Source organism: Plecotus auritus (assembly GCF_963455305.1).
Source record: "Plecotus auritus genome assembly, chromosome: 1".
Taxonomy (NCBI): domain Eukaryota; kingdom Metazoa; phylum Chordata; class Mammalia; order Chiroptera; family Vespertilionidae; genus Plecotus; species Plecotus auritus.
In genome coordinates, this window is record NC_137770.1 from 169,384,142 (window position 1) to 169,409,364 (window position 25,223).

At 39.4% G+C, this 25,223-nt stretch overlaps 1 protein-coding gene across 1 annotated transcript in view; it reads left to right on the forward strand.

Annotated features, from left to right (window-relative positions):
• COL25A1 (collagen type XXV alpha 1 chain) overlaps positions 1-25,223 on the forward strand; it is a 513,960-nt gene that overhangs the window by 309,426 nt on the left and 179,311 nt on the right. The window contains exons 5-7 of the mRNA XM_080655171.1: positions 8,071-8,088; positions 12,812-12,864; positions 14,196-14,343. Of these exons, the coding sequence (XP_080511297.1) occupies positions 8,071-8,088; positions 12,812-12,864; positions 14,196-14,343 (219 nt within the window). The remainder of the gene's footprint in view (positions 1-8,070; positions 8,089-12,811; positions 12,865-14,195; positions 14,344-25,223) is intronic.

Consider the following 25,223-nt stretch of genomic DNA (forward strand, 5'->3'; position numbering starts at 1 on the left):
CTGTGTCCCTCCCCAGCCCCAGTCGTGCACTGGTGGTGTCCCTTGGCCTGGCCTGCGCCTCTTGCAACCCGGGACCCTTTGGGGGATGTCAGAGAGCCAATTTTGGCCCGATCCCGCAGGCCAGGTTGAGGGACCCCACTGGTGCACAAATTTGTGCACCGGGCCTCTAGTTTAATTATAAGAAAGAAAAGGATTCATTTTTTTCTACAAACTCTCCAACACTTGTTTTTACTTTTTTTAATTTGTTTTTACTTGTCAGGTGTGAGGTGGTATCTCATTGTGGTTTTGATTTGCATTTTCCTAATAGCTAGTTAAGTTGACCATCTTTTTATATATTTGTTGACCATTTGTATGTCTTCTTGAGAGAAGTATCTTAAGTTTTCTGCCCATTTTTAAAATTAGATTTTTGTTTTGTTTTGTTTTTTTGAGTTGTATGAATTCATTATATATTTTGGATATTAACCCCTTGTTGGAGGTGTTATTTGCAATTTTTTTTCCCATTCAGTGGTTGACTTTTTGTTTTGTTGATGGTTTTTTTTGCTGTGCAGACACTTTTCAGTTTTATATAGTCGCATTAATTTATTTTTATTTTTATTTCCCTTGCATTTCAAATTCATGAAATCCTCTCTAAGACCAAGATACATAAGTTTAGTTTTTATGTTCTCTTCTATGTAATTTATTGTCAGGTTTTATATTTAGGTCTTTGATGCATTTTTAGTTAATTTTTATATATGGAGACCAACAGCAGTCTAGTCTTGGTGGGAATGTAAACTGGTATAGCCATTATGAAGAACAGTATGGAAAAAATGAAGAACAGCGTTATCATATTACCCAGCAACTCCTCTTCTGGTTATGTAATTGAAAAAATTGACAACATTTATTTGCAAAGATATATTCACTCCTATGTTCATTGCAACATTATTCATGATGGTCAAGACATGTAAAGAACTGAAATGTTCTTTGGTAGATGATAAGATAAAGAAGATGTGGTACTCATGTTTACCCTTATAATGCTGGTTTATTTGGCCAGTTCTGTGGCACTGGCCATAACAGCAAGTCAGAGTGTGGTACCCATGACTATCCCTTTTAGTGTTTATGACAATTTTTTCAGGATTCTTGGTCAGTCTCAGAACTGCTATGCATTGGCTCTCATGGTTTCAGTACTTTAGTGTTCCTCAATATAGCTTTGCAGCTTTGCAGCATAATGAATTTTGGGACAAAACTTCTGTCTGGAACTCAATGTAACAACAAACAATATCTGAAACTTTGCAATATGTACTGGAGAACAATTCTTGTTTATATTTTTAATTTTTATTGATGTCAGAGAGGAAGGGAGAAGGAGAGAGAGAGATAGAAACATCAGTGATGAGAGAGAATCATTGATTGGTGGCCTGCATGCCCAACAATGGGAATAGAGGCTACAACCTCGACATGTGCCCTGACCGGGAATCAAACTGTGACCTCCTGGTTCATAGGTTGATGCTCAACCATTGAGCCACACCAGTCAAGCTGGAGAACAATTTTTTATAAACCAAGGCACCAACCTCTCACCTTGGGGCCTATGGAATAATTACATAGCCTTGACATTTACAACAGTTATCTTCCATACAATTGCCTATCTAAAATTGTTATTTCTTTAAAATTTTTCTTAAATTTCTCTCTAATTTATGTGATTTCTCTACACATTAAAAAGAGAGCATCTTAACAAAAAATGATGTGGTACATATATACAATGGAATACTACTCAGCCATAAGAAAAGATGAAATACTGCCATTTGGGAAAACATGGATGGATCCTGAGAATATCATGCTAAGCAAAATAAGCCAGAGAGAAAAAGTCAAGAACCATATGATTTCACCTATATGTGGAATATGAAACTGAAAACAATGAATGAACAAACAAGACAAAAACAAAAAATCAAAAAAATAAAAATAAAAAAACCTCATAGACATAAACAACACTGTGGTGGTTACCAGAGAGATAGGGCAGTGGGTGGGAAAGTAAAGGGTAAGGGAGTCAAATATATGGTGACAAAAGATTTGACTTTGGGTATTAAACACAATATATAGATGATGTATTATAGAATTGTACACTTGAAACCTATATAATTTTATTAATCCTAATACATTTAATTTTTAAAAGCTGTGATATATATATATATATATATATATATATACATACACACACACACACACACATATATATATATATATATATATATTTACAATGGAATAAAAAGGAAAGAAAAGGTAAATATGGTATTGTGTTAGAAAATATAATAATGTTTTTAATTATTAAGGGAAGGACTTGTTAACCTATTTAAGTATAAGAGTAAATCTTCAAATAGAGTATTTATTTATGAAAGGCAAATATGGATGAAATATTCCAAGTTTTGAATCAGTTTTTATTTTCTTTAGATGAATCCAACAAAACCATCTCCATGTTTGCTCTCGATCTCTTCCTCTCTCAAATTTTAAAAAAGAAATATGCACCAGGCTTGAGACTATAACTCTTTATTTTCCTCTAGTGTAGAATATGGTTTCTTCTTCCCAGAATTAAAACCACTGAGGAGTAAGGTTTCTTAAATTCTTAAATTGAAATGCTCTTATCTAAGAAATATTATGTGACTGTGGCTAAGGTAAGAATTATTCCTCTCTATCCTGTAGGGCAGTGGTCGGCAAACTGCGGCTCTGTTGACTAATGAGTTTGTCGACCACTGTGGTGGGTTACACATTAGGCAGTATAAATTATGAATAATGTTTATTTTAGTCAAGCATGTAAGAGACCTTGGAAGCATAGACATTGCAAGACTATGCAGTCTTTGTGAAGCATTTTAAAATTAGTTCACACAATCCTTAATGCTTTACTTCTTCAGTTGCTTTTATCTGTAATATACCACTTGTGTATTTGTTTTTTAAATTTATAAGCTTTTTATCTAAATTTGTATTAGTTGAGTGATTTGTTGGTATTGGATATATAGCCTACTTTAAAATCACCATGCTAAATTTTATAGCATTTTATAAGTATCAAACTAACTTGATGTAATAGCCTCTCATTAATTGGATATGGAAGCTTAATCAAAGTAGGAAGAGATTTTTCTTCAGGATAGAACTCTCACGTTTTTGTTCTGTGCCATGTGTGAAGGATCTAATTCGTCCTGTGAAGCCCCTGCAGTCTTTGCCTGACTCAGTTCCCTCTCTATTATCCGAATAATATTCACTGGATGGGGAGACGTTCTCTTTGACCTGGATGCATTTATTCTGCAGTGAACAGAAGTTAAGAGACCCCTTTCTGGAATATTGGATTAAGAAATTACCAGATTTAGGTCAAACTGTGACTCTCGAAAGTTTAAGGGATTCCACGCACATGATTCTAGGATAGAATTCCTATTGCTCCTCCAAACCTCCTGCCACCGGGGCAATGATGTTGCCACTCAGAGTTCCTCTGATGTTGTTCTAAAGCTTTACCTGAATGGCCACTTCAGGTGTTTTCACCTGAGGGAAAAATAAGCTTGACATCCCAGTGTGTGGATTTGAGAACTTCCAAGAGAAAATGGAGTTATAGTAGTCACTTTCAAATGATCTTTTTGGGCAGTAAGGGTTCCAAAATGCAAAATACAGAAATTATTGTTTTGAAGTATTTTCTTTCAATTCAAGAAAATGAAATAAATCTGAAATGAGGGTATTAAAAACGGTCATTAATATTGGGTTTCCTAATGAACAGTTTCTAAGTTATTGAAGTAATTGCTTTCTAATTACCTTGAAGCAGAGGTAGCACCTTTCAGAGTTGCATGAGCAGTACTAATATTCCCTAAAGCTTTTGTAAATGAAAATGGCTTTATTTAAAATTTATCACAGTAAGTTTATGTGAGTCTATTATCCTAATCAATATTTCAAAATAAGATTGTACTTTAGCCCAACGGGTGTGGCTCAGTGGTTGAGCATTGATCTATGAACTAGGAGGTCATGGTTCGATTCCCGGTCAGGGTACATGCCTGGGTTGTAGGCTTAATCCCCAGTAGGGGATGTGCAGGAGGCAGCCGATCAATGATTCTCTCTCATTGATGTTTCTATCTCTCTCTCCCTCTCCCTTCCTCTCTGAAATAAATAAAAATATATTAAAAAATTAAAAGTACAAATTTTGTGTGCCTATCTTTGCATGTGGGAATGGAAAAACAGTATTTGTCCCATCTGAAAAGGAGTGCCACAGATTTGCCACCCATAAAAGAAGTGTCCTGTAGTGAATCTAATTGTCTCAGTCAGAAATCTAAGACTTTGTAGATTTAGAAAGAGTGTTAGCACTTTCTGGCAACCATACTTGTGATAACAGCCCAACAGAGAATGGTTAATATTGCTCTTTAATGGCCTAATGTAATAGTACATCCTCCAGTGATATGTCATCTCATTATCATGTTCCATTGTGGTTTACTTGCCTCAGAAAACTTTCAGCTTGTTTTGAACATTTTTTCATCAAGCATCAGCTACTGGCTGATTGTTTTCCACCATACTGTTCTGATTACCACTTTTTAAAGCCGGCTCCTCTTGATTTTTCTTTTCCTTTACCCTGGTGCCTTAGCGGTCTTGAGGGCATTACATTGAGCTGTTGACATTCAGTAAACCAGCCCCTGGGAGCATTGGGTATTCTCCATCTTTGCATGTATGTTTGTTCCAAAGGTCAGTATTTCTGTGATTTAACTATTTCCCTTGGCATGGCTCTTGATTATACTTGATTTCTTTTTTAAAAAATATATATTTTATTGATTTTTTACAGAGAGGAAGGGAGAGGGATAGAAAGTTAGAAACATCGATGAGAGAGAAACATCCATCAGCTGCCTCCTTCACACCCCCTACTGGGTATGTGCCCGCAACCAAGGTACATGCCCTTGACCGGAATCAAACCTGGGACCCTTGAGTCCGCAGGCTGACGCTCTATCCAATGAGCCAAACCAGTCAGGGCTATACTTGATTTCAATTTTTATTTATAGTAACAGTTTGGTAATTTGTTTGCGAAAAAAGGTCCTTTTCAGGAATTTTATTTTAAAAAATTTAACTAAGTTGTATTTTGTGAGTTTTCATCATAACTTATAAACTATTCATTTTAAAAAGTATTTTAGATGAAAAAAATTAACTTTCATAGTTGATTATTAGTCATATTCACTACTTATAAATTACAGTAGACTAAAAATATATCCACTAATGAATGAAAATACTTGTTTTTCTCAATGAATTACTCAGAAGCAACATGGAAAATTCTGAGATGTTTCTTCTGGTGATTTGTCATGAGGAAGACATTACCTACCACCTAATGCGTCACTCACAGGGTGTTTCTGAGACCAGCTTCACTTTGGGCTCTTTTCGTCTCTCCTATATGCCAGGCACCCTGCAGGAAACTCACTGCCATGGCCACAGATACCTCCCCGCTTTAGATGACTCTTGTAGGATGATTGCAGGATTCTAGCTGGCACTGGCCGGCTACCTCAGTTGGTTCAAGCTTCGTCTCATAAGCCAAAGTTGCAGGTTTGATCTCCAGCTAGGGCACATACAAGAATCAATCAATGAATGCAAAATAACTGAAAAAACTAATCGATGTTTCTCTCTGTCTTTCTCTGTCTCTCTCTCCCTCCCTTCCTCTCTCTAAAATCAACACATAAAACATAAAGAAAATATTCCAGTTGCTAGACTATTTTCAGAAAGGTATTCTACTGTGTCTGCTAGTGCACAGTTTGTTACATCACACTGAGTATAGGCAGTCCTAAAGTCTTGGGTAAGATTTATAAGGATCGCATTGTGTAATCCATGTTTTAGGGAGTTACCAATTTGTCATGTTGTATGCATCGTGTTTTCTAGGAAGCCTCTCTACTAACCCGCGTCCATCCCTCTTTTTAAAGTTTCCCACCCTACAGACAAACATAAACACACAACACATGCATGCACACCTGAAATTCATATCACATGTTAGGGCAATCTAAGTTTTCTGTTGCTCTATACTTTCCAGTGCTTATTTGGAAAGTATACAGCAACGTTTTCATTTCACCATCATTTACTATTTGTTCTCATGATCACTAATATAAAATGTATAACACAATGTATGTTGGTATATAGCAACATAAATATATGTACACATTATGCTAAAATCATTTGTTCAGTGTAATGACACAAATGACACATTTTAAAAATAGACAGGAAAATTCTCATTTGTAGGACAAAGCAAAAAATTTCAGCAACAATGCTAAAATATATTCTTTTGAAGAAATTCTTTCTGATTTTGGAGAATCCTACATTTGAGTTTTTATAAAAACATACAAGAGATGTAATGTATTCCAAGGTTTTTTAAATGTTTACATTTCTGAGTTTGCACCAGTTTAAATTTCAGAAAGATTAGAAGCTTAAAACATCTAGAGGGTGGGCGAGAGTGAGCATGTATTGCAGTTTCACCTCTTACATGGATCTGGCAAGATCCCTATTTGCATGTAAGTGGAGAGCCCTGCCTTTGTAGGTCTTCCATGTTGAGAGCCGACGTTAGGGCTGTCTGTTCCCGTCCAGAACCTTTGCTGACCTGGTTTCTGGACAGGCATCAGTTAGCAGTCTGGTCCTGCTGGTTGGAGGTCTGCATCTGGAAGAGGGGTTCATCTTGTAGCCGAGGAGTGGATGGAAGGTTTAGAAAGTCCACTCTCTTGAGGAGTGCTCTACTATCATTGTTGATCTAAGCAAGCCTACTTCTTTTTTTTCTTAAACTTCCAGACTAAAAGGCAGAATGACCTGGTGGAAAAGCATGAACTTCAGAATCAGATTTTGTTTAAATTTTGCCTTCCCAACTATAGACTGTGTGATTTTTCTTATTTTTGTGAGCCTCAGTTTCTTCATTTGTAAAATGCAGGGAAGTTTATAAGTAGTAAATGGAATAACAAATCCCAAGTGTCTGTTATTTGGTTAGGAATTAGTGGATATTATTCTCTTTCTCTCTCTCCACCATTAAAGAGTACAGGAGTGGAGTGAGTAACCTCCACAGCAGCCTGGTTTAGCTCCCCTTCATGGTTTGATTACACAAAACTTAGCCAACCACATTTTCAGACAATGCTTTTAAAAATCATCTGTTCTATTCCCCATAAGAGAACAAATCATCATAGAAATTCTAAGCTTAGAGAGGGGCTAAGAGAGAGCAAGTTTTCTCTGCGAATTGTATTAGCGCCATGCTTTCCTGAATAATACTCTCTGGCACATTGCTGATGCAATGAGATTGTACATTATTAATGTATTCTTTAAGATTCTTTAACTCAGTATGAACTTTTTCTTTCATCTCATCTTACACAAAACCCAATTGGAGATTTTAAGAAGGTGATGTGTAATCAATACTTTTATTCGCAGGTGATTTTTTCTCTTAGTGACAAGCATATACAAATATGCTGCTTTGAAGTTTTTCTCAGCTTAAACAAGAAAGTGACATTCCAAATGAATTAAATTGGCCAGAGGTTACATAATCTATTGACTGTTTGAGGCGTTATGACGCACTTAATTGAGCCAAACCCTCTCTTTCTGTCCTTTCAAAATGCCCATAGGTTGGATTATGCACAATAAGAGATAAATATTTATTTTTAAATGGATTAAAATATTATAGAAACAATGAGAAATTCAGACTTGGTGACTTCTAAAACTAAGATATCTGCCTCTTTTTTCCTTCACTCTGTGATATCTTGAAATATGTAGCTCATAGTAATAGTCTATGTAAGTACACCCTCTTTTTCACTAACCATTCATTATGATCATGTGAGGTAGATTTCCCTTTGCCTTCTCTTTCTGCAGTTTGATTCTAGAGCATACTAAAACCCTTGAGTCATTTTGGAGTTACATGTAATAGACCATAATATCAAGATCTTAGATGATAGCATAGAGTAAAAATGTAAACTATAATATGATTTTAAAACCACAAAGTAAAGTTTGCCAGTAGTTAGGTATTGATTGTTATCTTCAGAAATATTTTGAAAAGGTTTTCAGAACTAGTTTGAGTTTTAACTGAACAATTCACTGAAGAAAATGCACTTGTAACTGTTTCTTTTTCTTTTTCAATTTCAGGGTCAGCCTGGTCCTCAGGTAAGTGAACCCTTTTTAACAAATTAATTCCAATTTAGGAATTTTCCAGTGTGGAGGTTTTTCTGCAGTTCTTTTTCAAAGGATATAAAAAGCTGTGAGCCAGTAATCATGACACCACACAGTAGACCAAATATTTCCCAGAAGTAAAGCTTCGGCGGGGCCTCTTCAGGGCTGTATGAGCCACGTCAGCTGTTGGGCCAGATGGCAAGTTAACAATGTATTATCATCTAAAGCAAAACTCTTAACTGATCTGAAACAGAGCCACAGGACTTTAACGTAAGACAGAATGACTTACTAGATGTTGGCTATGAACTGGCTCACATTAGGTACTGATTAATCATATACTAATAATGTTGTTGTAAATCCACAGACTCTGATCATGTAGACTCTGATCCTACCAGCTTCATTTGATTCATTATAGACAGATATTGAATTCATTCCCCACTTTCAATATAAACCAACTATTGAAGACATGATTTGTAATTAAATGTGAATACAGTCAACATAAAATCTTTTGAGCCCTAAATCATATTGAAGAAAATGAGGAAATTTTAGAAGAGAGTAATGTGTATAAAGATGAAAGTACAAAAGGAGAGACTTTTAGAAGTGAGTCAATACAAAACAACAAATTTAATATTACTACTTATTGTGGTCTGTAGGAAGCTACAGAGAAGGAACTGACATTATTAATGTTTCACCCTTAACACTGTAATACCTGTACATAACATAATTATTTCTTGAGTTTCCCTTATATCTCTTTCCCCTTGACATACCAAATGCTATTTCTGTCTTAGATTGTTTGATAAATAAATGACTTTCATGATATCTTTGTTAGTCAATATCATAAATTGTCTATTGTGTGCTAATTTTCATGTTAGACCAAGAGAATATTATTTATAATTTTTATGAGCTCTGTATATTAAAGATGTCTGACAAACAAAAACCCCCATATACTTCAATAGAGCCGTCCTCTTCACACTACACTCATGAGAAAAAGTTTGACATGTAATTAATTTATATTCATTTAAAAAATACTCTCGTTATTTGAGACTTTTCACTTAAATTTTTAGTTGATTCAAGGTAATTATTGGAGGGAAAAAACTCATCAAAGCAAGTTGTAGCTTATTCCCTAAGTTTGAAACTGTTACATTATATTGGGATGAAGACAAAGTAAAAGGTGTTTTGCCTGTTTTATTTTATTTGATGCTTACCACAGCCTTGGGAAGTTCTGTATATACAAAATAGAAGAGATAAATGACTCACTTGGGATGATACCATAAAACAGGGAGCAGGAGTCAAGTTTGTCTCTAAAACCCTCATACCCTTGTATCTCTCTGGGGAAGAAGTGAGATAATAGACAATCAAAGAAATTGGAGTGTTAATCAAAGACATTTGAGAGAGGATGATAATGTTTAACATATTTTAAGTTTTAATGGAACTTCTGTCTTAGCCTGCATCACCTCTCACTATCCCAGAGCACTTCTTAAGGTAAGGATTTGAGCATAAATAATTTATCTGGGAGCTGATCCCAGGTAGCATTGTGAAGAAGTGGGAAAATAACACAGGGAGGGTATGAAAACCAGGAAACAGATGCGTCAATGAACAAGTTACTGCTGTGGACTGGGGCTCAGTCCTGCTGAAGAACTTAGGAGAGACTGCGTAGAGCTTGCCTCAGACTCGTCCCACCAAGGGACACGGAAATTGATGTATCTATCCACTAATTTACCTTTCTTCATTGTTGAGAGTTGTGCCTGGTGTTAAGTCTCTGGCGCTTCTGACCTGCCCCCAGAAGGTCTAGCATAATCCAGCTGCTGGACGAATGCAGGAAGCCATAGGGATGTATGGGACCTGTATTCCACCACTGACTTGGAGGGTGCAGTGATGTGGGTTGACACCTACATCTGCTAGGCAAGTGTCCTATTGACAAAAAAAAGAGTAAGAAATTCAGATATGGATGTAACGATTTGGAAATTGGACAAAAAGACAGCATTAAAAACATATTAGTTAATGAGATGTTAAAAGGAATAACTGTAAAAAGAACAAGGTCATAATAAATCTATACCACTACAGTTAATAAGTAGAAGAAAGATGGTGAACTAACAGTACAGGAAGCCAAGTATGGACAGAACTAGGAACATTCTGGATCCTTGTAGCTGAGATTTAAAAGTATATTATGGGCCCTGGCTGAGTGGCTGAGTTGGTTGGAGCATCAACCTGTACACCAAAAGACTATGGGTTCAATCCCTGGTTGGGGTACATATGATGGGTAATGGATCAATGTCTCTCCCTTCCTCTCTAAAAATCAATAAAAACATATCCTCAAGTGAGGGTTTTTTTGTTTTGTTTTGTTTTGTCTTGTTTTAGTTCAATTTCCTCCATGAAATTGAACATCAACAAAAATTTTTAAAAAGAGTATATTATGGTATTTCAGAATACCTTTATATCAGGTCTTAAATATACTTAAGAAAAATAAACTTTGTAAACTGCTCCACTTGAAAATTTTAGAAACTTTTGAGGGAGATAGGGCTGGCATTCTCAAATTGTAACCTGCTCTGGTTTTTCTTAATTTTGGCTACCGGTTTATGTATTATTTTTCTAATCCCTAATCTACTCTCGGGATTTTTTTTTAAACAAAAAGTGGGTGTTAAATATAAAGTAGACTTTTAACTAATTTTATCTAACTAAAAATATAAAGACTTAGAAATGGCTTATATAGTAGATGCAATTATCAATATACACTGAGTGATCTCTGAATGCATAATAATCTGGCCACTCAGTGTGTGTGTGTGTGTGTGTGTGTGTGTGTGTGTGTGTGTGTACATATATATACACATATATATATATACACTAATAAAAGAGAAACATGCAAATTACCATCACTCCGCTATGCCCAACAGCCAATCAGAGTGAGTATGCAAATTAACCTGAAAAGATGGTGGCAGCCCTGCCCCCAGCTACTCCGGGCCTCTGGGAGTTGGAGAAGTCAGGTGCCAGCACCTGAGGCTGGCTGCAGCCAGGGAGACCAAGAAGCCGCCTGCCCCGTGATCCCAAGCTGAAGCCAGCAGCAGAAGCCACCCGCCCCACGTCCTCCTGCCCCACGTCCTCCTGTCACACGTCCTGGGGGAGTCAGAGAAACCGGGCCCCAGCGCCTGAGGCTGGCTGCAGCCTGGGAGACAAAGAAGCCTCCTGCCCTGTGATCCCAGGCCGCAGCCATCTGGAGAAGTCACCCACACTGCATCCCAGGGAAGATGGAGAAGCTGCCCGCCTGTGGTCCAGGTGCCAGCACCTGCGGCTGGCTACAGCCTGGTAGACAGAGAAGCCACCCACCCCGAGGTCCTGGGCACTGGTACCTGCGGCTGGCTGTGGCCCGGGAGATGGAGAAGCCACCCACCCCAAGGTCCCGGGCTCCAGCACTTGCAGCTGCAGCCCAGGTGAGGCCATCTGCCCACCATCCCCTGCGGCTGCAGCCGGCCTGGGCACCTATGGCTGACCAGAGGGAGGGAAGCCCGGATCCAGGGTGCCTGTGCTCAGGTGGAAGAGGGAATCCTGGGTCCCGGATGCAGGGCCGAGGCAGAGGTGTTTAGGGGCAATCAAGCCAGCAGGGGAGCAGTTAGGGACAATTAGGCTGGCAGGCAGAAGCAGTAAGGAGCAATCAGGCAGGCAGGCGAGTGGTTAGGAGCCAGCAGTTCTGGATTGTGAGAGGGATGTCTGACTGCCAGTTATCCCTTGAGGGGTCACAGATTGGAGGGGGTGCAGGCTGGGCTGAGGGACATCCTCCCCCCGCCCCATGCATGAATTTCGTGTACTGGGCCACTAGTGTGTATGTGTATGTGTGTGTGTGTGTGTGTGTGTGTGTGTGTGTGTGTGTATATATATATATATATATATATATATATATATATATATATATATGAGGCCCGGTGCATGAATTCGTGCATGGGTGGGGTCTGGCCAACCTGGCCAGGGGGAGGGCACATGGGCGGTTGGCTGGCCTACCTGCTGGTCCAATTCCTGGTTGAGGGGACAATTTGCATATTAGCCTTTTATTATATAGGATATACACTGAGTGGCCAGATTATTATGCATTCAGAGATCATAATAATCTGGCCACTCAGTGTATATAGCAGTTATAGTATTTTATACAGTTATACAATACCACCTTAGCATGAATCCACTTTTTCTTTGAGTAAATGTATGTAAACTATACATTAAATTTATTTCATCCAGATTTATAATGAAAAAGCAAACAATGTACATTTAAAACTTGAATTAGGAAATTATAATGGGCTCTTAAATGCTTGAAAGGTTTCTTTTATTTGGTCAAATTTCTCTTAAAATGTCCATGTTTTGTTATTTGGGTCACTAAAAATGATTTTAGTCATATACAGTGTACATAATAACAGGGTATGTCTTTCTATTTTTTTTTTCATCATCTCTTTGGTGACTTAAAAAGATATCCACTTTTTTTCTTAAATTTTTATCTTTTTCAGTTTCCCTGATTTTATAAGATTTATCAGCTAAAACTCTTCATAACTTATTTTTTGTTATTTATAAATATAAGATTCAAAATAACAAATTTATCTGCATTTTTCCCCTGCTAATCCTGTTCCTCCCTCATCCCTGTGTCTTCTTAGCACATTTTTTTAACTGTGGGGAAAGGGAAGCGCACAAACATTGCAAAACTTTCTCTTTACCTTCTCCCCCTATCTCCTTTTGTAACTAGTTAAGGGAAGAAAAGGAAGAAGAAAGTTTGCCATCTAAACAAGCTTTCTCCAAGTAAGTTCCCTTAACCAGCCCTCAAAACCCCCTTCCTGAATCATAACCATGTCACCCAGGGGTGACCATCCCAGTGACTGGTTAGTATTGTGAGAGAAAGCTTCTAAAATCCCAAATTCCAACTCTCAATGGATTTTTTCATTAGGAGAATTACAGGTATTGTTTCTGTTGTACAACAAGAATTTTTTTAGGTACATTAGTAATAGGCTTTTGTGAATTGTGCCGGGAAAATAAACTATATTTATATTATGATTCCTCTGAGAAGATAAAATCAGATTTCTAAACAACTAACTTCCAAAAAAAGAGTTGTATATATTTGAGTTGGGAAATTGCACATCCTTTCAAGTTTATAAAAGATTTGGGCAGAATTATAATTGCCAACTTGTTGTTCATGTACGTTTGTTTATGTCTGTGAGAGTTTTCTTGCCAGAGGGTAAATATTCCCATGCCGTCTTTTTCACAGTATTATTTATTATACAGTGCAAAACTCTTCCTTAGAGAGTATAAAACTCAATTTTGCTTCTTTAATATCGCACTTCTTTAGTAAGAACTTCCAAATTAGTAAGATTTCATTTTGCAGACCAATAGCAAAAGGAACACATCTATTATATCAGCAGAAGGGAGTTCTTCCCATCATCTTCCTAAAGTTAAAGATGGTTAGATGGATTTAAATTAGATTTTAAAACAATTGCGAAGACAGGAAAGCTAAATGGAAGTAACCCTGTTGCAGTAATAGCATGAAATTAAATACAAAAATAAGCCTTGGGGAAGGGAGGTGAGTCTTTGCATTTACCAAAATGGGTGAGAAAATGGTTGTTGACAAGGGAAATAAGATGGTGAAAGGGTATTAGAAAGAAAAAGGGTAATTCTAGCAGCTGTGGTTAAGATGGAAAAGAGGCAAGGAAATGAATGAAGAGGATGTTGCTGTGAATCCACTGAAACAAAGGAAATCAAATTCTTAGAGAGAAAAAGGGGTGGGGTAGAGTAAATAATGTCCCAAAGACTTGAAAAAAATGGTTTGGGTAGAAAGAAAAAACATAACAACAGAGTGTAAGTAAGGGAAGAAAGAAGGAAAGGAAACTAGAAAAAAGACATGAGCATTTCTATTTCAAACTAATGGTACTAATTATTTGGGGGTGGGGCAAAATTAATCTATTGAAATAAAAGCCACCCTGATATTTCTTCCTTAATTCATATTAACATAATTCAGTTCAATTCACTCAAGTATTTATTTAGCTCGTACTATGTTCAAAGCACAGTGATAAGGTTGTGAAATTGTGGTGCTCAAGACAGACTCAACCTCTATTTTTTTATACTTCTTTTAATATTAGTAGTCAAGTAGAATATGGAGTCTTGTCAATTCTCACAGACTCACCATCTGAGGATGGCTTTGCCCACATCTCTACATCTGGGAAGTCCCCAGTTTCAGCCGGGACCCTAAACACGAGGTATTCAAAGAGGCGTTTTTCCAACATGCAGGTGACTGAGGATCAATGCCATTGCTCTAAGTGTGGTTCTGGTGCCATGTTTTATTTGTAATAACTGGCTTTCTGCCAAGATCAAGGCATCCCTGTTCTGGTAACTGAGTCCTTTTTTGGCTCCCTAGTCCTACATCCCCTTTCTGTGTTCCTCTCTTCATCCTAGGTCCTCCTTTTCCTTGCCCCTCTACTACCAGGTGTTAAGAGTCATGGTGCTATGTTTCTATGTCTCTGGGTTTATTTTTAACAGACTGTCAAACCTCAGAGGGAGAGCGGGGGAGTGGGGAGGGGGGAGGGAAGAGACCAACCAATGAACTCATATGTATATATGCATAACCCAAAGACACAGATAGTGGGTGGTGAAGGCTTGGGGGGAGGGGGGAAGAGGGCAATGGGAGGGGGGCATATGTAATACTTGCAAGAATAAAGATTTATAAAAAATAACTATATTTCAAACATTGTAAAAAAAAGAGGAAGAGTCATGGTGCTAATGCTCTTTGCAGCCTTGCTAATGACTAACAGAGCAACTATACAACTATATCCTCTAGCTCACTGCCCAATTGACAGGGTTTTACATTCTCATTCTCTCTCTCTCTCTCTCTCTCTCTCTCTCTCTCTCTCTCTCTCTCTCTCTCTCTCTCTCTCTCTCTCCCTCTCTTCTTTTGACTCTGACTTCCCAGTGCCATTCTGTACACTGTGAAGACACGACTATTGCCTAGCCAGTCATTGCTGAAGTGAGTCAGGAAAATGAGCATTTAACGTGTTCCTGTCTCTATAGTGAAGACACAGAGAGTGGAGATTAAGTGTAGCATCAGCCAATATGATCCTATACATGTCAGCTAGATAAAAGATTTCTATCATGGTTCTGATTATGTCATTCTTCTAACCCTACAACTTTGAATTTCAATGTAATTACCCATTTAGAGTGTAATAAAATATAGTTCCTTGCCTGACATTCACATCTTTTGTTTTGGCCTGTTTTTCAGCCTGATCTCCAGTTAATTATTCATTAATGCTCTTTCTGGACACTCTGCTTCATCCAAACCAAGTCAAACCATTTACTTTCCCCCCTTTAAATCTGTTTTTTTTCCATTTATCTTTTCTTAGAATATAGTCTTTTCTCCAGAACTGCTTTCCTCTCAGTCCCCAGATACACTCAGTTTCCACATATCCAAATATGATCACCTTTCATATGTACCCACCACTTCTTCCATCAAGATGTCTTTATTCTCCCTTAACTGAATATAGTTTCTCCCTTTGCAAGCTCCGTGATCTTGGGCAAGTTACTCAATCACTGAGTCTCATTTTTCTCTCTGTAAAACAGATAATAATGTCTTATCTCAACAGATGGTTTGAGGATTAAACTAAGAAAATATATGTATAACTTCTAACTTGGTGCCTAGTACTTGAATGCACTCAATAAGTAACAATTCCCTACTTTCTATTGTATCACTATTATTTATAAAAGACATTTCTTTATTACTAGCTATGATCTTCAAGAGTGAGATCTATGTTTTCTTTCATCTTTAGAATCCTCTTCAACACTTGACATAGTTCCTGTAGACAGTAGAAGTTCAACAAATGCTATTGAGTTGTGAGTGTTAAGGAAAAGAAAGCCGAGGAACCAGAGGCATGGATACGTGGAACAGACTGAAAATAGGAGGGGCGTGGGGAGGACTGTATAAAAGAAGGTGAAGAGAATAGCCAAAGAACATATATGCATAGCCCATGGACACAGACAACAGAGTGGTGAAGGCCTGGGGAGGGGTGGCAGGGCCTGGGGGGGACATCTGTAATAGTGTCAGCAATTTTTTGAAAAGAATATCTGTGAAAAAATAAAAATAAAAAAAGAAAGCAGAGGAAGAGAGAAAGCTATCAGCTTCTCATAATTCTAACTGCCCCAGTCAGTAATACCACTTACCACAGGTCTCTAAGGTTTCTATGCTCTGAGATTTTACTGAGCTTTATCGATGTTATTATCTCACTTCCACAAGGTTTGGGGAGTTTGGATACCTTTGCTTCCTTTCATTTCATAGTTTATTTATCTTAGTATTTAGTTTTGGTGAATATAAACAAATAGCATTAACCTAGGGTCATGCTTATAATGTATTTTATTTTGTAACAATTTATTTGTAGGATTCAAGGCTTGGCTTTGAATTTTAATAATTGAGACAATTATAGAAAGTAGTTCATGGTGGTTGTGTGTAATGCCACATTGCTAAAACAATAACATTCTCTCACTAATAAATAATTTAATACAAATTGTAGAAACGATTTGTTTTTAAAAATCCTTCTCAGGTTACCATCTCATATGCTTTAGAAAAATACTTCAACCCTTTTCCCACCGAAAATAAGTCCATCAGTGGAATCATTTTGTTAAGTGAAAATTACCTCTTCCATATCCACGACATTTCTTTTGCATGAAATTTTTAGAATTTAAAAGCCCTACTCATAACTCCTCTTTGGAGTTGCATGTGAGCATAAAAGAGATATAATTCTTTTAGGAATTTGGAGTACTAAAGCGGCATTCATGTTGTAATTCTGTATTACTCAGTGAGAAAAAAATGTAAGAGAAAACCACAAGCAACCATCAGACAACTGCACATGGGGGCGTGTGGCTTCCATTTGTATTTTCTTGAAAAGAAGTAGAAGATGGCACTTTGCCTTTCCCCCCGAAACCCCCTTTTCCTTTTCTTTTTTTGTTCTGATATTGTCATTGCCATTTCACAACATTTTATAAAAATCAAGCTGTGTGTGCCTTGTAAAGAATTATTTCTGATATTTTGGGGCAGTATTTAACTTTCTATTCATATGTTTTTAATTATATACTAAGCTCCTTCTAACCTAACACTTTAGCAATTCCCATATTTCATGTTTGTGTTTCAGTCCAACCTTTTTCCGATCCATATAGTCTGTCTTGGGGGCAGGGGGAGGACATCTACATTCTGCAAGAAATTTGGAAAGCATGTGCCTGTGTGTGCGTGTGTGTGTGTGCGCGCACGCATGTGTATGTGTAGAAAATCTTTATTTTGCTTACTACATAATAGAACTATCATATTAAACTAGCAATCATTAATCAGTCATACTATATTTATTATCATTTCCCATTATCTATATTTTATGTTGTGGTTAGATGATAAAGAGAATGATTATTAAAGTCTTAACATCTTAGATTTTTAAAGATATTTTATTAAGTAAATGGTTAATATGATATGAAAGACTTCATTGTACTCCAGGTAGCTTATATCTTTAAAGGAACACATAGCATAGCAGTTTATTTATTTTACTAGAGGCCCGGTGCATGAAATTTGTGCACGGGGTGTGTGAGTGTCCCTCAGCCCAGCCTGCACCCTCTCCAATCTGGGACCCGTCGAGGGATGTCCGACTGCCCATTTAGGCCCGGGCAGTCAGACATCACTCTCACAATCCAGGACTGCTGGCTCCCAACTACTTGCCTGCCTGCCTTCCTGATTGCCCTTAACCGATTTTGCCTGCCAGTCTGACCACCCCTTAACCACTCCCCTGCCAGCCTGTCTGCCCCTAACTGCCCTCCCCTGCTGGACTGGTCACCCCTAACTGTCTTCCCCTGCAGGCCTGGTCACCCCTAACTGTCTTAACCTGCAGGCCTGGTCACCCCTAACTGCTCTCCCCTGAAGGCCTGGGTCCCCTGCAACTGCCCTTCCCTGCAGGCCCAGTTGCCCCCAACTTCCCTCCTCTGCCGGCCTGGTCACCCCTAACTGCCCTCCCCTGCAGGCTTGATCACCCTCAACTGCCCTCCCTTGCAGACCTGGTCCCTCCCAATTGCCCTCCCCTGCTGGCCATCTTGTGGTGACCATCTTGTGTCCACATGGGGGAAGCCATCTTGTGTGTTGGAGTGATGGCCAGTTTGCATATTATTCTTTTATTAGATAGGATTAGATAGGATAGAGGCCTGGTGCATGGGTGGGGGCCAACTGGTTTGCCCTGAAGGGTGTCCCGGATCAGGGTGGGGGTTCCCTTGGAGCGTGGGGTTGCCTGGGCGAGGGACCTGTGGTGGTTTGCAGGTCGGCCACATCCCCTAGCAACCCAATTGGGGGCCCTGGTACCTGGGATTTATTTATCTTCTATAATTGAAACTTTGTAGCCTTGAGCGGAGCCAAGCCTCCTGCTTGCTCCGTGGCCACAGCCATTTTTGTCGGGATTTATTTATCTTCTATAATTGAAACTTTGTAGCCTTGAGCAGAGGCCAAGACAGGCCAGGGCAGGCAGAAAGCTTGGCTTCCTCCATTGCCAGGGAAACACAAGCCTCCTGTTCTCTCTGTGGCTGCAGCTCTCTTGGTTGGGTTAATTTGCATACTCGCTCCTGATTGGCTGATGGGCGTTGCTTGTGGGTGTAGTGGAGGTATGGTCAATTTGCATACTATTTTATTAGATAGGATTAGAATTCACATTTTTAACATGGTCATTTGTATTTGTATATTGAAATAGTATAACATATAACATCATCCTCAAAGTTTAATTCTAGCTTAGAATTCTTGTCTACTGAAATTAACTGAAGAACATTTATTGCCAACTTTATGCCTTGCTTTCTATCAAATATATTCCTCTTAATTCTGTCTAAATAAAAGGGAATAACACATAGCTTTCAATTAATAATTAAATTAATCCAACATTGATTTGTATATGTGGAAGTTATTATTTTCTGAATTTCTTACTAATTTTTGTATCTCAGTTTCTTTATAAAATGTTGATATATAGAAAATGCATAATACATTTTTGTTGAATAAATGTATACATTTAATAATGCAGATTTAAAGATAATTTTATATTCATTTGATGATGAAATGACTGAATCAATTGAAAAAATTAGCTTTTGTCAGTCTATTTTTTTTTTTTTAATCTTCACCCGAGGATATTTTTTCATTGATTTTTAGGGAGAGTGAAAGAAAGAAGGAAAGACAGAGAAATATCAATGTGAGAGAAACACATTGATTGGTTGCCTTCTGCATGAGCCCCGACTAGGGCCCGACCAGGGAGGAGCCTGTAGCCAAGGTATGTGTCCTTGACCAGAATTGAACCCAGGACCCTTTGGTCTGCAGGCCGATGCTCTATCCACTGAGCCAAATTGGCTAGGGCTGGCAATCTGTTTTTAAAACAGCATATGGAACACATTGAATAAGGTTATGGGGTGGCTCCATGGGCAGACAGCGTTTTAAATCCTCATCTTCCACTTACAAACTGTTTAACTTTTTTCCTTCAGTTTTTCAATATAAAATAAAGATGGTTGTTTTAATTTAATACATGACTTACTGAAGCACTTAGAACAGTGTATGTGGCATCCATAAGTGTTATTATTAAGGGCCTACTTACGCACACATCTTCTCACATCAGCACTCACACAGGACAGAGCCATATGGACGTTACCTTTATAGTGGTACTTCATCTGCTGGATAAGTCCAATAGAATAATGACCTCAAAGCATATAGAGGTTTAGGATAAGTAGTTCAACCTTAAAATCAAGGAATTCATGAAAAGTGATTATAACTGTTAGATATGCTTTATAGTATAGGCTTCTCTATTAAAAGTCATTTCTATGCACATTTGTAAGTGTGTCTAATTCTTTCTAAAAATATCAAGGAGTTATAGTTAAAAATATTTTTGTCAGTGAAGCAAAATTAATTCAGTTGTAAATGTTTTAAACTTTAAATTAGTATCTACAAATTTTCTCAAGTATATTATGTATATACTAGTGGCCCAGTGCATGAAATTCGTTCACAGAGGGAGGGTTCCCTCAGCCCAGCCTGCACCCTCTCCAATCAGGGACCCCTTGGGGGATGTCCCATGGGATCGGGCCTAAACCGGCAGTCGGACATCCCTCTCGCAATCTGGGACCGCTGGCTCCTAACTGCTCACCTGTCTGCCTGCCTGATTGCCCCAACTGCCTCTGCCTGCCTGCCTGCCTGAGCGCCCCCAACCGCCTCTGCCTGCCTGATCTTGTCCCCAACTGCCCTCCCCTGCTGGACTGATCTCACCCCCAATTGCCCTCTTCTGCCAACCTGGTTGCCCTCAACTGCCCTCCCCTGCTGGCCTGATCTCACCCCCAACTGCCCTCCCCTGCTGGCCTGGTTGCCCCCAACTTTCCTCCCCTGCCTGCCTGATCTCACCTCCAACTGCCCTCCCCTGCTGGCCTGGTTGCCCCCAACTTTCCTCCCCTGCCAGCCTGATCTCGCCCCCAATGGCCCTCCCCTGCTGGCCTGATCTCACCCCCAATGGCCCTCCCCTGCTGGCCTGATCTCATTCCTAACTGCCCTCCCCTTGCCAGCCTGATTGCCCCCAAATGCCCTCCCCTGCTGGCCTGATCTCACCCCCAACAGCCCTCCTGTGCTGGCCTGATCTTGCCCCCAACTGCCCTCCCCTGCCAGCCTGATCTCACCCCCAACTTCCCTCCCCTGCAGGCCTGATCTTACCCCCAACTTCCCTCCCCTGCAGGCCTGATCTCGCCCCCAACTGCCCTCCTCTGCCAGCCAATTTGGTTCTGATTGGTCGGTTTCTATGCCAGTCAGCATCAAAAGCACCACATCCTAGGCAGCCATTGGCTTCTCACACTTCACCCAGATTTGCTTCTGATTGGTCAGTTTCTTTTTTTTTTTAAATAAATCTTTATTCAGATTATTACAATTGTTTCTCCTTTTTCCCCCCATAGCTCCCCTCCACCTGGTTCCCCCCCCCCACCTTCTGCCCTTACCTCCCCCCCACTGTCCTCATCCATGGGTGTATGATTTTTGTCCAGTCTCTTCCTGAACCCCCCCACACCCCTTTCCCCCTGAGAATTATCAGTCCACTCCCTTTCTATGCCCCTGATTCTATTATATTCACCAGATTATTCTGTTCCTCAGGTTTTTAATTCACTTGATTTTTAGGTTCACTTGTTGATAGATATGTATTTGTTGTTCATAATTTTTATCTTTACTTTTTTCTTCTTCCTCTTCTTTAAGAATACCTTTCAGCATTTCATATAATACTGGTTTGGTGGTGATGAACTCCTTTAGCTTTTTCTTATCTGTGAAGCTCTTTATCTGACCTTCAATTCTGAATGATAGCTTTGCTGGGTAGAGTAATCTTGGTTGTAGGTTCTTGCTATTCATCACTTTGAAAATTTCTTGCCACTCCCGTCTGTCCTGCATAGTTTCTGTTGAGAAATCAGCTGACAGTCGTATGGGTGCTCCCTTGTAGGTAACTAACTGTTTTTCTCTTGCTGCTTTTAAGATTCTCTCTTTGTCTTTTGCTCTTGGCATTTTAATTATGATGTGTCTTGGTGTGGTCTTCTTTGGATTCCTTTTGTTTGGGGTTCTGTGCGCTTCCTGGACTTGTAAGTCTATTTCTTTCACCAGGTGGGGGAAGTTTTCTGTCATTATTTCTTCAAATAGGTTTTCAGTATCTTGTTCTCTCTCTTCTTCTGGCACCCCCATAATTCTGATGTTGGTACGCTTGAAGTTGTCCCAGAGTCTTCTTACACTATCTTCAACTTTTTGGATTTTTTTTTCTTTTTGCTTTTTCGGTTGAGTGTTTTTTGCTTCTTTGTATTTCAATTCTTTGACTTGATTCTTGTGTTCCTTTAGTCTGTTGTTGGGTCTCTGTATAATATTTTTTATTTCAGTCAGTGTATGTTTAATTTCTAGTTGGTCCTTTTTCATATCTTCGAGAGTCTCATTATATTTATCGGCCTTTTCTAGGATATTCTTGAAAAGCCTTATAACCGTGGTTTTGAATTCTATATCCAGTCATTTGTTTTCCTCCATTTCTTTCGTTTGTGATCTGTTTCTTTGACGCCGCATTTTCACTGCTTCCCTGAGTTGGTAGGGTAGATTTGTGTGCTAGGTTTCCTATATGGCCCAGTGGGTCGGCCTCCCCAGTTAACCTGAGGTGGACACTCTTGATGCACCCCTTTGTGGACTGTGTGTACAGCCTTGTTGTAGTTAAGTCTTGATTGTTGTTGGTATCACTGGGAGGAATTGACCTCCAGGCCAGTTGGCTGTAAGGATCAGCTGTGTCTATGCTGGGAGAAGTTTGGTGTTGGAGACAGCCTTATAGGATTAGACTTGCCAAATTGCAATAGCCTCTGTGCTCAGCTTGGATGGGGTGGAGTCTCAGGGCGGAGCAGACAGTCTTGGCTTCCAGTCAGCCTTGCCCTTGCGTGCGTGCACACTTGCAGACCTTTGCCTTCCCTGGCTCCCGAGTCTCCGCCCGAGAGTCCAGATTCCCCCCACAAGAGCGTGGGTCCCCAGGGGCTCGCCTGGAACTGGGGTTCAGTGCAGTCAGAACTGGGGCTCAGTGCAGTCAGGAGCTTCTGACTCCCTTCTGTTAGGGAAAGCCTGTGGCAACCTCCTCAGCCTTTGTGCGCACTGGTGCACGCACCTCTGGAACCCTGCCTGCCGGGGCTCCCCTGGGTCTCCGAGTCTCCGGTGCCTTTCTCTCTACCTGACAGTCCAGACTACCCCTGTATGAGCCTGGGTCCACGGGGTTTCACCCGGGACTGGGGTTCAGTGCAGTCAGAACTGGGGTTCAGTGCGGTCGGGGGCTTCCTTCCCCCTTCCACCAGAGAAAGTCAGCCAGGCTCTCAGCCGCCCTTCCCTCTGTGCGCACAAAGACCCTTTGCCGTACCTCCAATTCTCTGTGAGCTTTTCTCTTTCCTTCTAGTTGTAGAATTTTCACTCAGCCAGGTTTCCTGTGGTTCTGGATGGTGTCCGTTCTGTCTTTTAGTTGTAGTTTTGAAATTGTTGTGCGAGGCAGCAGTTTAGGTGCTTACCTATGCCGCCATCTTGGTTTCTCTGATTGGTAAGTTTCTATGCCAGTCAGCATCAAAAGCTCCACCTCCTAGCAGCCATTGGTTTCTTTTTTTTATATATATATATTTTATTGATTTTTTTTTACAGAGAGGAAGGGAGAGGGACAGAGAGTCAGAAACATCGATGAGAGAGAAACATCGATCAGCTGCCTCCTGCACAACCCCCACTGGGGATGTGCCCGCAACCAAGGTACATGCCCTTGACCGGAATCGAACCCGGGACCCTTCAGTCCGCAGGCCGACGCTCTATCCACTGAGCCAAACCGGTTTCGGCAGCCATTGGTTTCTTACACTTCACCCAGATTTGGTTCTGATTGGTCGGTTTCTATTCCAATCAGTGTCTCTGGGCTTATCAACTAAAAGTAAATATTATTTTAATAAAAAGTATTCTGGGGTCTAATCAGAAAGGCGGGGCTGATCAGCAGCCCCAGTAGAGGCTTGGAAAGAAATGGAGGCGTGGTTGCTGGCCAGACTAGGAGAGAAAGAAAGAGGAAAGTCCTGATCAAAAGCTGCCACAGAGGCAACGGATCTGTCCTTGCTTCTCTCTTTAGGCCTCTCTTTGGCCCTGATTCCCAGCCCCCAGGACTGATTTCTGGTTGGTCGAGCCTCGGTTGTTACTGGATGTTACGACCCAGGGTTTTTATATATTAGGATATATTATTTCACATATATGTTTAATAATTTTGATATCATAATCAAAATTCTTAATAGACTAAATTCATTTTTCATTAAATATCTCCAGTCATATTCCATTGATACCACATTTAAAATATTTATATTTTTTATTGATTTCAAAAAGGAAGGGAAAGGGAGAGGAAGAGAGAGATAGAAACATCAAGGCTGACAAAGAATCATTGATTGGCTGCCTCCTGCACATCCTCTACTGGGGATCAAGCCTGCAACCCTGCAACCCTGGCACATGCCCTGACTGGGAATTGAACGTGACCTCCTGATTCATAGGTTGATGGTCAACCACTGAGCCATGCCACCTGGGCAATTGATACCACATTTTTAATATAGAATATATTTATTGGATTGTATAGAGATTAAAATGGACGAATGCTATAAGATAGAATAAGGTAAATGGTATAAAGTAAAATAATAGCTCCAGAAACATCTGGGGAAGGAGGTGGGTTAGAAGGATCAATGGGGGAAAAAAGGGTACAGCTGTATTATTTTCAACAATAAAGATAAATTTTAAAAAGTAAACATCTTATTCTGCCTTCTCTCTTTTGGATAGGCCATATTTAAACTTAAACAATGACTGTAGGAGACTCTACTACTTCCCTAAGTTAAGGAACTTGAAATGAGACTTTATATTTCAGATTTTTTTAAATGATCAGTGTATTCAGTGTTAATTATTTTTAAAACCTTAAATCAGGCAGAATCTGTCACAGTAATTCACATTCAGTAAATATTCTTTTAATAAAAAGTACATGGAGATGATTTGCATTTCCCTAATGATTAGTTATGTTGAGCATCTTTTCATCGTCTGTTGGCCATCTGTATGTCCTCTTTGGAGAAATGTCTATTCAGGTCCTCTGCCCATTTTTTTTTAACTGGATTGTTTGGCTTGTTTGTGTGTTGTTTTTTGGTGTTGAGTTGTATGAGTTCCTTATGTATTTTAATTTTAACCCCCTATTGGATATATAATTTGAATATCCTTGCACCTGTCAAAGTGGCTATGGTAAATAAAATCAATAAATAACAAATGTTGGTGAGGATGTGGAGAAAAGGGAACCCTGGTACACTCTTAATGGGATTATAAATGGGTGCAGCCACTATGGAATACAGTATGGAGATTCCTCAAAAAAATTAAAAATAGAGCTGCTATACAACCCAGCAGTACCACTTCTGGATATTTATTTATCTGAAGAAATCTGAAACACTAATTCAAAAAGATATATGCACCCCTCTGATCATTGCAACATTATTTGCAATAGCCAAGATATGGAAGCAACCTAGGTGTCCATCAATAGATGAATGAATAAAGACAACATGGCATATAGATATACATATATACAATGGAATATTACTCAACAATAAAAAAGAATGAA